Consider the following 15,000-nt stretch of genomic DNA (forward strand, 5'->3'; position numbering starts at 1 on the left):
TTAGAGGGGCCTTTAATTAACAAACATGATCCCCGCAGCTACCGGGTTAAAGCGCCTACGAAAGGTTATCAAATATGTGAGATTGGGCGCCGAAATGTTTAAAAATATAGCCCTTAGCCTTTTCCAGCATCTCTTACCCACATACAGGCAGAAAGGGAGAGGGGTTCACTTCTAAATTCTGGTTAAGCTAATAAAAAGGATTAGCTTACTCTTACCAACATCCACCAATCATATGCGGTCTGAATTGGAGAGGGGGCGTGGCTTACTTATGTGTCAGCCAATGATATGCTCTTGATGAGGAAGGGGGAGGGGCTTGATAGCGAAGTGAATTTGAACAGAGGATAGTTAGGTGAAGACACCGAACACATCAAACCTACACAACATCTTTGGACGTCTGTTGCACGGGACTGACTGAATGGCTCCGGATAGACGTAGTATGGGTTCATCTCCTCCTAATCCTATTGACTCCCTTCTCCTCCCCACATGGCCCACCCCACACTAACTGGACAATGATTGGACAGACGCTTGTGCATGTGTGTGTGTGTGTGTGTGTGTGTGTGTGTGTGTGTGTGTCATTCACCATGGTCTGATCACGTGCTAAATTCGCCATCGCCAGCCAGTACCCATTTCGTTTTGAGCTGTGAACTACATATACACGGATTTTTGGGGTACGGCTGTGTGTGTGTGTGTGTGTGTGTGTGTGTGTAATATTTTTTTCCGGGACACCACATTAATAACACCCTGGAAACTACGGAATAATGAAAGACCCACAGCCCGATTTCTCCTCACGGCGACACCACCACCACCACAACCACTACCACCACCGTAAAAAAGAAAAAAAAAGCAGAAAAAAACGAAAAAACTGCCTGGCTCGGGAAATCACACGACGCGGATGAATTTAATTTTATCGTAAGCCAAAAAAAGTACACTGCGGTAAAAATGAATCAGGTGATGTCCTTTGGCGCTACTACAGAGCTGCGTGTGTAGACTGTAATATCGGAAAGATGAAAGGGCACGTGAGAGACAGGGGGTATGAGAGGAAATAAAGGGGCCATAGGAGATAAAAAGGACGGAGATGTAGAAGGAGAGAGAAGGACACACAGGAGGAATGGAGAGGAAAGAGGAAAGGAAAGATGTAGAAGAAAGATATATGAAGAGGGAAGAGAAGAAAAATGTAGAAGAAATATATATGAAGAGGGAAGAGGAGAGGAAAAATGTAGAAGAAAGATATATGAAGATGGAAAAGGTAATAAGAACGGAGATGTAGGAGGAGAAAGAAGGAAACACGGGAGGAATGGAGAAAGGACAGGGAAGAGGAGAGGTGAAAGAACAAAGGATTGAAAAGAATAAGAAGAGGAAACCTGTAGAAGAAAATAAATAAGATGGAAAAGAAGAAAGATATATGAAGATGGAAGAGGTATTAAGAACGGAGATGTAGGAGAAAGAAGAAGGAATGGAATGGAGAACGGACAGGGAAGAGGAGAGGTGAAAGAACAAAGGATTGAAAAGAATAAGAAGAGGAAACCTGTAGAAGAAAATAAATAAGATGGAAAAGAAGAAAGATAAATGAAGATGGAAGAGGATAAAGAGACGTAGGGAGAAACAAGAAACGGAAAGGGAAGAGGAAACAAACTTTTTTTTATTTGGAGAGAGAGAGAGAGAGAGAGAGAGAGAGAGAGAGAGAGAGAGAGAGAGAGAGAGAGAGAGAGAGAGAGAGAGAGAGAGAGAGAGAGAGAGAGAGAGAGAGAGAGAGAGAGAGAGATAACGATTAGTAGATTAAAATATACGGAAAAGAGACAGGGTGCGTGCCGTGTGACATCGCGGCGGCCACACCCAAGCGGGGCCGGGGTGTCACGGACGGGCGCCGCACATGAACAGGAGAGGGGGAGGGGGGCGTTAGCGGGGGGAGGCCTTGGACGCACTCTTCCCCCCTGCACACTGAGAGTATACTCGTACCAGCCCCGCCAGCCCCACACGCGCGCACAGGTTCATAACACTCGCTCTAATAAAAGCAGATGAGCAATGTCGATTTAGATTCCCCAAACCGCCTCTTGGATCCTGCTTTATCACCTCCACGTTTTCATCACCGCAGATCCGCCGACGTAAACATGCCCTTGACCTATAAAGACTCCGCCGCCGCTTTCTCTTCCTTCGTCACTTTGGTTCCTAAACGTAATCACTAAAAGTAATCCTCACCTATCACAAATGCCTCCAGCTTGTTACGGCAGGCACTAGAGGGTCCAGGCATGTCATCCTCGGAAACGAAACCGCTTTGTCGAGTTCAAACCTTTTTAAGCCGGACTCATCGCTCGATCAACTTTTTTTTACAGCTACGAATTCAAGCCAGAATGAACCCTAACAGCATTATGAACTGACTAAATGAAACAACAGTACGCGTGCCATGAAAATAGCTCCAGCATTCTCAGGCATTACAGGAACATTTAATACGAACCGAACTCTTCCGCCAGCCAACACCGAGGATTAAAAATGTGATCGAAGAGTTTCCCCGAGCTAGGTAAATCTAAGACCATATAGCTCTATTAGGGTTCCAAGAGAGCGCTCCCTCTCTTACCATAAAGTCGCAAGCCGGATCGAACTCACGGCCTTTCAGTCGCAAGTCGAGCACCAAACCAGTCAGCAGGCACCCGAGCCAGCGCCGAGGAGGAAAGTCTTGGCACGCATAAAGAGCCAGTTCAATACACATAAAACACCTCCCTCGGGGCAGCGCTGCGTCCTTGCCGGCCACGTCTTCGGAGAAAAAAAAAAAAAATGAGGTCGTGCAGGCGGGCGGCGGCCTCGGCGGAGACGCGAACGGGTTCCTGGCGGTGAAAGCAGCGAGTCAAAGGAACGGAGGGAAAATAAATGTTAGGAATACATTATCCAAGCGGCGGCGGGAAGCTGGGTAAGCCGAGTCGCATTTCTTTCTTTTTCCTTATTCAAAATATGTATTGCAAATGTTGAAAGGCGGTCTTACTTATCAAAACAAGGATATTTATGAAGATGACGAAAAAAACGGAGAAAATCATGAAGCAGTGCGAAAAAAAAAGACATTATTTGTCACAACTAAGAATCATAAAATATACACGAGGTAAACAAACGCAATATAATCATGGTAGTAATAATATAATAAAAAAACAACAAAAATTAAAAATAATAATGATAAATAAAATACATGGATGGATTCTTACTCTTGAGAATTAGACAGACAGGATTCGATTCTACATGTATGCGTGAGGGTGCCAGACCCGCCCCAATACAGTGCCACCGTCTATTGATCCTCCGTGACAACACAGGTAGGCGACACTTGCAACGGCGAAAGGAATCCAATACTACGATTGACGATAACCCTAGAGTTTATACTTAGACGCTATGATGACATGGAGTGTTGAATATTTATAGATGAGAGTAATATTGTGTTACACCAAAAATATAGCATTATACAATTATACGAATTTGGGTTTAGTGTGTGTGTGTGTGTGTGTGTGTGTGTGTGTGTGTGTGTGTGTGTGTGTGTGTGTGTGTTATAAATTGATGATGATCAGACGTGAGAACCTTGATAGCTCCTTTGGTACAATTCCCACATTTTCTTAATAATTAATAACTGCCTCCCGTAACACTTGCTGCCTAAACACACACACACACACACACACACACACACACACACACACACACACACACACACACACACACATACACACACACATATCACACCCAAATAAGTTATACAAGTAATAATGGCAATAACAATAATAATCACAATAAATATCCCACAAAATAATAATAGGTGATTATGTACATTATACATACACTACACTACGGTACAGTTCCGAGGTAGGACAGAAGGAACGAGATAGCCAGGAAGGGAAGGAAAGGAAAGGAAAGGAAAGGAAAGGAAAGGGAAGGAACGGAAAGGAAAGGAAGGGAAGGAAAGGAAAGGAAAGGAAAGGAAAGGAAAGAAAAGGAAAGGAAAGGGAAGGAACGGAAAGGAAAGGAAGGGAAGGGAAAGGAAAGGGAAGGAACGGAAAGGAAAGGAAAGGAAGGGAAAGGAAAGGAAAGGAAAGGGGAGGGAAGGGGGACGGGGAAGAAGTAGAGTGACAAGCTGGAGATAATTATTACGTTGATGTCGAGACACGGACCCTCCCCACCACGCCAGCCACTCAGCTTTAATTACTGCAGACTTTCTAGACACTAAGACTTAGCACGGAATCCACCACTCTGAAAGGCTTTTAGGAAACCTTCTCGGCATTAGGTGGAAGTGATATAAAGGCGTCTGTCATTATCACCATTATCCTCACCACTATCACCACCACCACCACCTAAACACTGGCCAGCAGACATCTTGGTGCACACACACACACACACACACACACACACACACACATACAACCACTTCCTCAAGGCCACAATCTCACTGTCTCCCATTTCGATATAAGTGCCACGCGCCAAGTCCACTCATGTCTCGTCTTATCTCCTCTACCATCATGCCCTCCATCTGCTGTCTACTTGAGGGCGTGCCACTGCGATACCACCTTCCGCGGGGCGCTCATGACGGAGAGCCAGTGTTGTCTCTGCTCCTCGCTTCGCACGTGGCACCCCAACGCCAGCTTCCCGAGGTACCGGTCCTGCTTCCTCGAGTGCTCCGACGAGGCGGTGAGGTCAGAAGGCGCCACCGGGGAGAGGTGGTAATGCTGGGAGTTCTCAGAAGACATGGAGGAAGTGAAGGAAGTGTCGCCTGTGTCTGGGGGCGTTTGCTGCTGCTGCGGCCTCGTACACAGCACCAAGAGGAAGGTCACGTGTTCCACCTGCCGCGGGAGGAGGGAAGGACAGGTAAGCACTTGGTATGTATTATGCGTCAGGAAAGAAACGGAAAACAAAGCAACACGAAACGGTGGAAGAACACGCATTAGTCTCTCTCTCTCTCTCTCTCTCTCTCTCTCTCTCTCTCACACACACACACACACATTGATTAAAAAAAACTAATTGATATATAAATAGTTCAAAGATCATAAAAAAACAAAGCACAGTAACATGTTAGTCATAATTTATTGTTTGTAGTCTATAAAAAAAGACAACATACGACTTAATTAAAACAATAAAAAATCCTAAAAAAACTATATCCCGAAATGATTACACACACACACACACACACACACACACACACACACACACACACACACACACACACACACACACACACACAGCCAGATGGATAGACAGATACAGACAGACACGGACAGACAGACAGATAGATAGAAGGACAGATAGACAGGCACTCTCACACACACACACACACACACACACACACACACACACACACACACAGACACACACCCACACCCACACACAACCAGATGGATAGACAGACAGACATAGACAGACGGACAGACAGATAGAAGGACACACACACACACACACACACACACACACACACACACACACACACACACACACACACACACACACACACACCTGGGTCTGGGGCAGGTCGAAGATGAGGGTCTCATTCCAGATCGGTGAGGCTGAGGGGGATCTGCAGGTGGTCTTTTTCTTCTTCAGGACTCGGCCAGACCCGCTGATGAGGAGCACTCGGATGTAGGGACCTGGAGGGGGGGGGGGAAGCAAAGGAAGGAGAGGGACATGGAGGTGAAGGAGGGAGGTAAGGAGGAGGGGCGGAAGGGAAGTAAGGAGGAGGGGCGGAAGGGAAGGAGGAGGAACGGATGAAAGGAAAAGTGAATTGATGAAGAGGGGAAGGAAGAGGGAGGGAAAAAAAAAGGAAAAAAATACCGTTAATGGATGTCGTGGTGGATAACACATAAATATAATCAATAATTCAGATACTTGACATGTTTATTTTTCTCTCTCCTTCCTTTCCCTCTTCCCCATTCCCCTACCTAACCTCAAATGCCCTTTCCCAACCCTCCCTCTCTTTCCTAACCCCTAAGAACCTTCTCCATGCATCCCAACCACAAATACATTCCCCAATCACTTTTTCCTCCCCCTTCCTATCCACTAACAACCCTCCCCATACCCTGCCCAACCCCCTACTCCCCCTCCTTCCTAACCCCTTACAATCTTCCCCATGCATCCCAACCACAAATAGTTTCCCCAACCACTTAATTCCTCCCCCTTCCTATCCACTAACAGCCCTCCCATACCCTGCCCAGTCCCCTACTCCCCCCCATCCTATCCAGTAACAACCCTCCCCATACCCTGGCCGATCCCTACTCCCCCCATCCTATCCAGTAACAACCCTCCCATACCCTGCCCAGTCCCCTACTCCCCCCCATCCTATCCAGTAACAACCCTCCCATACCCTGCCCAGTCCCCTACTCCCCCCCATCCTATCCAGTAACAACCCTCCCATACCCTGGCCGATCCCTACTCCCCCCCATCCTATCCAGTAACAACCCTCCCATACCCTGCCCAGTCCCCTACTCCTCCCCATCCCATCCAGTAACAACCCTCCCATACCCTGGCTGATCCCTACTCCCCCATCCCATCCAGTAACAACCTCCCATACCCCTGCCCAGTCCCCTACTCCCCACTTCCTATCCAGTAACAACCCTCCCATACCCTGCCCAGTCCCCTACTCCCCCCCATCCTATCCAGTAACAACCCTCCCATACCCTGCCCGATCCCTACTCCCCACTTCCTATCCACTAACAACCCTCTCATACCCTGCCCAACCCCTATTCCTCCATCCTATCCACTTGCATCCCTTCCCAATAGTACAACTCTCCCCTTGTCCTCTTCACCTGCTACACTCCGTTTTTCTCCCTCTTCCTCCTCTCCCTATCCTCCTTCCCCATACCCAGCCATAAATGCCCCTCCCCAATACCCTACTCCTCCCCCTTCCTACCCACTAACGCCCCTCTTCAATGATTTAAGTTTCCCCTTTTCCGTCACCTCCTGCACTCTTTTTTTCCTCCCTCTCAGCCATCCGCATACCTACTCTTCCTCAACCCTTTAATCCCCCTTCCTTCCAATCCCCTTGACCCCCTCCACAAGTCTTTCCCCTTTTCCTCCTCTCCTCCTGCACTCCGTTTTCCTCGCTATCTTCCCCTCCTCGCCCCTCCTCCTCCTTCCTTCCCATCCCCCTTACGTCCCACTCCAAGTCTTTCCCCTTTTCCTCCTCTCCTCCTGCACTCCGTTTTCCTCGCTGCCTCCCCCTCCTCGCCCCTCACAGGTTGTCCAATAAAATACAGCAGCTGAGGGAAGATTAGCATGGGCGGAGGACGTCAGGCAACTCTAAAAGGTTCTGGGAGTTTTCCAAGGCGAGGCACGAGTTCTATTAAGGTTTTTCTTCGTTCTATCGTGATTTTTACCTTCATTCCTTCATTTCTTCCTTCCTTCCTATCTTTCTTCCTTCCTTCATTGCTATCTTCTCTTTGTTCTTCATATTTATGTTTCTTTTTTTATATCTATCCTACTTTCTTTTTTCTTCCTTCCTTTTTTCCTTCCTTCTTTCCTTCCTTTCTTCATTGCTATCATCTCTTTTGTTCTTCCTATTTATTTGTTTTTTATATCTATCCTACTTTCTTTCTCTTTTTTCTTCCTTCCTTTTTTCCTTCCTTCCTTCCTTCCTTTCTCCCTCCCACACTACATCTACCTATCTATCTATCCTCTTCCCTTCCTCTCTTCCTTCTTTTCGTCCATTCAAACTACATTTTTCCCCTTCTTTCGTCTTTCCTTCCTCTCTACCTTCATAATCACAACCCTTCTTTCCTTTCTTCCTCTCCTCCCCTCCCCCTACCTTTCCTTTACATAACCTACCTACTTGTCTTCACCTATCTGACCGACCGATCTTCCTTCCTTCCCTCCCCTCCAATTTCCAGTTTCCTCCCACGCTCTGCCTTTCATCCCGTCTTGCGTAACGTTATCTATCTTTTTTTTCTTTTTCATGGACAGTCGGGTATAATTTCTGAGGTCGTTCTTTTGTCTGGCAGCCTTCACGGTCCGGCAAGAGTCAATCGTCGACCCAGATATCAAGAAACACAGCAACGGCCGACCGAGGAAGACAGAGGATGAGAACGATAAGGAGCGGAATTCAGAGTAAAACGTAGTGAAATTGTCTCCTTGAAATATTATAGGAACGTGTTTGATACAAGTAAAAAAAAAAAAAAAAAAAAGGCAAAAAATATCAAAGTTTCTCGTAGTAAAATGACGACTGACTGACTGACTGACTGACTGATTGACTGACTGACTGACTGATTGGCTGACTGACTGACTGACTGAGTAACTGACTGACTGACTGATTGGCTGACTGACTGACTGACTGAGTAACTGATTGATTAGGGATTGGAGCAAGACACCACCCTACCATTGTCATAATAGTAATAAAAACAACAACAAAAGAAAAATCTACCAATAAAAAAAGCCAAAGGTAAGCGAGCAGTAATCCTGTCTACGTACGTCAAACACCAGGTACTAGGAAAGGCAGAAAAAAAGACTATTTATACACGAGCTTAGCCGCTCCCACGCGAAAGAAACCCAACTCCTTAAATAGAAACCAGCCGAGATCAATGGTAATGGCCCCCCCCCCCCCCCACCTCACGCTAACACCACCACCACCACCACTACCCTGTCCCCTCCACGACCACCACCACCCCACTAAGCTGTCCCCATTCACCTCACTACCACCACCACTAAACTTCCCCCTCCACTACCACCACCACCACCACTACCCTATCCCCCCCTCCCCTACCACCACTACCACTAATAACATAACCCTCACCCACTACCACCACCACTACGCAATATCCCCCCACCACCACTGACATATCCCCCTCCCATCATCACCACCACCACACCGTCCCCCTCCCTCTAACCTCCCTCACCTTAATCCCATACCCCCTCTTACCCCCTCACCACTACCCCTCCACTACAATAACCCCCCCTTACCCTTTACTCCTCCTCCTCTTCCTCCCCCCCCGCCACCCTTCCTGACGCAGTACTTACAGAAGTCACTAAGGTCGTCCACCACGTTGGAATACTTGAGGTTCTGAGCCTTGATGACGGAGACGGAGAGACGCTGGGCCGTGGGCAGGTAGCTGAGGCCGAAGAGCACCTCCCCGAGTTCCTGCACAGGTAAGAAAGGCAGGTGAGACGGCGCGCAGGTGAGGTCATGGGGGTTGCGTGAAGAGAAGAATGATGCAATTTTTCAACGCAGTATAAAAGAGAAAGTTCCTGCTAAGTCATACAAGCCAGGAATAGATTTGAAAAAGACGAGGATTTATTTTCGGAGCATGGAGCAATTTTCTTAAACCACGGGGAGAAGTTTAACGTGAAAATAATGCAGAGAAACTCCTTTGTATGTGTTATTTTAGGTCAGGAATAGATTAGAAGAGACCACAAGCAATTACTTCAAACGAATAGCTCTATTTTTTAAACCTCGACATGAAAGTTAAAATGAACAAATGGACGAAATGTAATGTTGAAACTCCCTGGTAAGTCATTCAAGTCACGAACATATTAGAAACAGACAACTAGGGTTTATTTTGAGCGCAAGGAGCAATTTCTTAAACCCTGACGAGAAAGTTAACGGAAAAAAGGGATGCAATGTACAGATGAAACTCCCTGGTAAGTCATTCAAGTCACGAGCATATTAGAAAAAAGACTACAAGGGTTTATTTTGAGCGGACGGAGCAATTTCTTAAACCTCGACGATAAAGTTAACGTGAAAAAAGGGATGCAATGTACAGATGAAACTCCCTGGTAAGTTATTCAAGTCACGAACATACCTATGAGAAAAAGGCTACAAGGGTTTATTTTGAGCGCAAGGAGCAATTTCTTAAACCTCGACGAGAAAGTTAACGTGAAAAAAGGGATGCAATGTACAGATGAAACTCCCTGGTAAGTCATTCAAGTCACGAGCATATTAGAAAAAAGACTACAAGGGTTTACTTTGATCGGAAGGAGCAATTTCTTAAACACTGACGAGAAAGTTGACGGAAAAAAGGGACGAAATGAAAAGAAGAAATTCCCTGATAAGTCATTCAGGTCACGAACATATTAGAAAAAGACTACGCGGATTTATTTCAAACGATTGAAGTAATTTTTCAAACCCTGACGAGAAAGTTGACGTGGAAAAAAATGTAGAAAAGAGAGACACGCTTTTATGTGTTGTTTGAAGTTAGGAATTGATTAGAAAAAGAGTATGGGGATTAATTTAAAAAATATCAATGAATGACGCAATTTTTCAAACCCTGATGAGAACGGTAACACACACAAAAAAAGATCAAAGATGGAACTCCATTTTATGTGGTATTTGAAGTCAGGAATAGATTAAAATAGGAGTACGAGGAATTGCTTTAGATGAGTGACGAGTTTTAAACCCTAACGAAAAGAGTAACGTAAAAAATAAACAAAGTGTAAAGAAGAAAATCTCTTTTATGTGGTATTTTAAGTCAGGAATAGATTAGAAGCAGAGAATTACTTTAGATTAGTGACGAAATTTTTCACGCACTAACGAAAAGGAAAACGTGAAAAATAAACAAAAGTAAAGAAGAAAATTCCTGTCACGTGGTATTTGAAGTCAGGAATAGATCCGTATAGAAGTATCAGGAATTACTTTAGATGAATTACAAAACATTTAACACCATGACAAAAAGAGAACCGAAAAAAAAACCTAAACAAGAAGTAAAAAAAAGAAAGTCCCTGTTATGAGGTTTTTGAAGTCAGGAATAGATCCGAATAAAAGTATCAAGAATTACTTTAAATGAATGACGAAACATTTAACACCATGACAAAAAGAGAACCGAAAAAAAAAATACTAAACAAAAAGTATAAAAAATAAAGCCCCCGTTAGGTATTATTCAAGCCAGGAAAACCGATTAAGAAAACAGAAACACCAGGAATATTACAAACAAATGACTCCGTATTTCAACCCCTGATAACAAAGGGAACCCACACATCATCATTAAAGGTAGAACACAAATCAGAGCCTGCACGTGTCACTCTCATCCAGAATATACAGGAAAAATAAAAAAGCAGTACGGGTCGAGAAAGAAATAGAAAGATACACATATTTCAAGGTTATATTTAGATCCTCTGCGTTACCCGATACTCCACTCATAAAGGCTGGCAAGTCACGAGGGAACAGACGACGCAGGGAGAAGAGAAAGTGAGGGGAAACACGCGAGGAGGGACGGCACGAAAAGGAGGAGGAGGAGGAGGAGGACGAGGAGGAGGACGAGGAGAACAAGGAGAAGGCAGTGGAAGAGAAGGAAATGGGAAAGGAGGAGGAAAAGGAGAAGAAGAAGAACAAGGAGAACGAAATGGAAGATAAGGAAATGGAAAAGGAGGAGGAGAAGGAGATGATGAACAAGGAAAAGACAATGAAAAAGAAGGAAATGGAAAAGGAGGAGAAGATTAAAAGGAGAAAAAGGAAATAGAAAAGGAGAAGAAAAAGAATAACAAGAACAAGGAGAAAGAAATGAAAAAACGAAGGAAATGGAAAAGAAGATAAAAAGGAGAACAAGAAGGAACTAGAAAAGGAGAAGAAAAAGAATAACAAGAAAAAGGAGAAGAAAATGAAAAAGAAGGAAATGGAAAAGGAGGAGAAGAAAAAAGAGGAGGAGGAGGAAGAGGGAGAGAGCAACATCAAAACATCACCTTGCGCAAAAAGAGAAAGAAAAAAGAAAGAACTCAAAAGTAAAACGCAATAAAAAAATCACCAGAGAGCGCAAGAAACGTTCCAAAATTAACATAAAGTTCAAAGGAGCGAGAGATAAAAAAGGAGCATCAAAGAAAACAAAAAACAAAAAAGAGTAAATAAAAAAACGGGAAAAAATAAAGTAAAGAGGAAGGAAAAAAAAGAGATTTAAACCGGAAAATGTAAAAAGGAAGAAAAAGGAAGGAGGAAAGAGGAGGTAAATATGGAATAAGGAAAAAAAGGAAGAAGAAAGGAAGGAAAGAGAAATGTAAACGGGGAAAAAGTAAAGATGAACAAAAGAAAGTAAGGAGGTAAATCAGAAAAAAAGATAATGAGGAAGGAAAGAGAAGGAAGGAAGGAGGAAGGAAAGAGGAAGGGAAAAGAGGAGTACAGAGGAAAAGGGGAAGGGAAGAAGAAAACAGAAAGAAAAAAACAAAACCAAATCGTGACCCCGCAAAAAAAAATCTATAAAAAGAGGAAGGGAAAAGAAAAGTAAAGAGGGAGAGAAGGGGAAGGGAAGAGGAAAAAAACAGGAAAAAAAAGAAAACCAAATCGTGCACCCCCCCCACAAAAAAAGAATAAAAAAAAAACAGTTCTCACCAGCTTCGGGGGCGCCAGGAAGTAGTTCAAAGTCGTGCGCTGGTCCAGGTTGGCGAGGTTCTTGATGTCCCGGAGCGGCTGCGTCACTTCGCCCACCGTCGTCGGACTTGCCCATTTGTCTGAGTCCATCGCCACCATCTTCACCACGAGCTCCTGAAGGGGTGAAGAAGGAGGAGGAGGTTGTAATTATAATGGACAGTAAAAGGGTGAAGAGTTTGTGGTCATAATGAAAAGTGAAAAGGGTCGTATTTTACATTTCGTCGCCAAAGTTCACCTATTTGACAAGGCTTTCCTATGAGTCTGGGGTATTTCCAGAAGTAGTTTTATGACCCTGGTGGTAGTCTGAGCCTTCTTCTGTACCGTGAACCTAAAGAACCACTCACTAAATCCCGATTGACCCTATCTTTGACCTATAGAAATACATGATGTGAGAAGTGTCTTATAATACCAACCAAAGAGTCGAGCGTAGCGTTGAAGAGGAGATTGTGGTTAGAGTAAAAAGTAAAGGAGCGGAGAGTAAAGTAGAAGAGATAAAACAAAATGATGGAAAGTAGAGTAGAGAAAGAGGAGATTCTGATTATGATGAAAATAAATAGGGTGGAGAGAACGAATGAGTGAAGATGAAAGTTGGCAAATAATGAAAAGCATGAAAGCAAAAACAAACAAATAAAAAAAACACAAGGACGTAGAATAAAAGTATGCATGAAGGTGATAGTGAAGGATGGATAAAATGGAAATGATATAGAAAGGTGATGATGGTGAAAATTCCGTATGTGTGGTGGTAGAGATGGTGTATGAAGGAAAGGAAGGTGGAGGTGGTGGTGGTGAGGGATGTATACGATGGAGGTGATGTTGAAAGGCGGTGGTGGTGGTGGTGGTGGTGGTGGTGGTGGTGGAGATGAAAGATGAAGGATGTGGAAGGCAGGAACGCAAGAATATGTGGAGTCTGGGTGGTGGAAGAGTGGTGTGTGTGTGTGTGTGTGTGTGTGTGTGTGTGTGTGTGTGTGTAAAGTATAGGATGGCAGAAGAATGAATGAGAGGTGATGAGGAAGGAAGGAGATGAATGGGAGGAGTAACGATGATGGTGGTGGAAGAGGAGGAGGAGGAGGAGGAGGAGGGTGAAAACGAGGACCTGGGTAACGAAAACGAAGAATAAAGAGGAAGACGTGTAAAGACATTAGAGAGAGAAAAAAAAAATTGAAGTCGGAACGAAACAGAAGCAAAATAATGTTGATAAAAGAGACAAGGGAGAGAACTGAGAGAGAATAGAAAATGGAGTGTGAAGAAGGAGGGAAGGAGGAGGAAAAAAGAAGTGCTGAAGAGGGTTGGGAAGAGGAAGAGGGCGAGGAAGGAGGAAGCGAAAGAGTGGAAGGCGGAAAAAAAGAGGAAGTGAAAGAGAAACACGAAAGAGAGACAAAGACGATAAAAGGAGAAAATAAAATGCAAGGAAAGGTGTCTGGTTCTTCTCTTACATGCCAATTTTACTCTCTCTCTCTCTCTCTCTCTCTGCACATGCGTATAACTCAACGCTATCCGCCACTTTTACAAACCCATCATACATATATTTTTCGTCCTATTACTCTCAAGAGGCGGGGCCGTTCACTGACCTCTTGGTGATATATATGACGCGAAGAGGAGGGGGAAGGAGGGGAGGGAGAGAGGGGGACGGAGGGGGAAGAGGGAGGGAGAGAGGGGAACGGAGGGGAAAGAGGGGAGAGGGGTGGAAATGACGAAGGAGAGAGAGAGAGAGAGAGAGAGAGAGAGAGAGAGAGAGAGAGAGAGAGAGAGAGAGAGAGAGAGAGAGAGAGAGAGAGAGAGAAGGGGGGGGGATAGGGTGTAGGAGAGAAACAACGGAAAGAAACAGAAGACAAATGCGAGGCGATGAAAGGAAGTGGATGTCATCACTTTACGGTGTGTGTGTGTGTGTGTGTGTGTGAGAGAGAGAGAGAGAGAGAGAGAGAGAGAGAGAGAGAGGGGGGGGGAGGAGGTAAGGAAAAATGCGGAGAAATGGGAGGAAGGAAAGCAAACACAGGAAAGCAAAGACAGGAAAGGGAGAGATGGAGGGAGAATTTGGAGAGATGGAAGGGAGTGGAGGGAAGAAGTGGAGGAGAGAAGGCGGAGGAGTGAAAACGAGGAGGAGGAGAAGAGGGAAGAAAGAGGAATGAAGAGACGGAGCAGAAGTATTGCAAAGGAAGAGGAGTGGAAGGAGAGTCGGTAGTGGAGAAGAGATGGATAAAAGGAGGAAAGGAAGAGGACGAGAAGGAGAGAAGTGGAGTAAAGGAGGAGGAAATGGAGAAGTGGAGAAAAAGTGTGGAAGAGGAAGAGAGGAAGGAGAAAAGTGGAGTAGAGGAGGAGGAAGTGGAGGAGAAGTGTGGAGCTCAGCGTTCTAACTAATGTGTTCGAAAGCAGTTTTAACTCAGCCTTTCGTACGACCCTCAATAGGCAATTCTGTCCTCTCTCTCTCTCTCTCTCTCTCTCTGTATTCCCCTTTCCTTCGATGGATATTTTCTTTACGCTTTAAACTCTCTCTCTGTACGTAATATAAGGCCAGAAACTCGTCTTTTTGCTCGCATGGTCTGCCTGCATTTTCATCCGAGTGCCTGATAATTTGTGTGGAGTTTCGGTTAAAATTAAAATTATACGCAAGTGGCCGGCGGGCTGGGAATAATTATGCAAAATTGTTTGAAACAGCTGAAAATTTATAATAATGTTTTGTGGATGAGAATGTATAATGTTGGGTAGTTGCA

At 44.8% G+C, this 15,000-nt stretch overlaps 1 protein-coding gene and 1 long non-coding RNA gene across 3 annotated transcripts in view; one reads left to right on the forward strand and one right to left on the reverse strand.

Moving 5' to 3' along the window:
- Positions 1-3,697, forward strand: part of LOC127010429 (uncharacterized) — a 4,262-nt gene extending 565 nt beyond the window's left edge. The window contains exons 1-2 of the long non-coding RNA XR_007763170.1: positions 1-1,321; positions 1,486-3,697. The exon at positions 1-1,321 is cut by the window's left edge and continues 565 nt beyond it. This is a non-coding gene — a long non-coding RNA (uncharacterized LOC127010429). The remainder of the gene's footprint in view (positions 1,322-1,485) is intronic.
- LOC127010428 (synaptotagmin-1-like) overlaps positions 3,463-15,000 on the reverse strand; it is a 79,596-nt gene continuing 68,058 nt past the window's right edge. For both annotated transcript variants that reach the window (XM_050884520.1, XM_050884521.1), the window contains exons 8-11: positions 12,254-12,406; positions 8,959-9,079; positions 5,470-5,600; positions 3,463-4,802 (exon numbers count right to left, since the gene is read on the reverse strand). In XM_050884520.1, the coding sequence (XP_050740477.1) occupies positions 4,500-4,802; positions 5,470-5,600; positions 8,959-9,079; positions 12,254-12,406 (708 nt within the window). In that variant the 3' untranslated portion in view covers positions 3,463-4,499. The remainder of the gene's footprint in view (positions 4,803-5,469; positions 5,601-8,958; positions 9,080-12,253; positions 12,407-15,000) is intronic.

This window comes from Eriocheir sinensis, chromosome 43 (assembly GCF_024679095.1).
Source record: "Eriocheir sinensis breed Jianghai 21 chromosome 43, ASM2467909v1, whole genome shotgun sequence".
Taxonomy (NCBI): Eukaryota; Metazoa; Arthropoda; class Malacostraca; order Decapoda; family Varunidae; genus Eriocheir; species Eriocheir sinensis.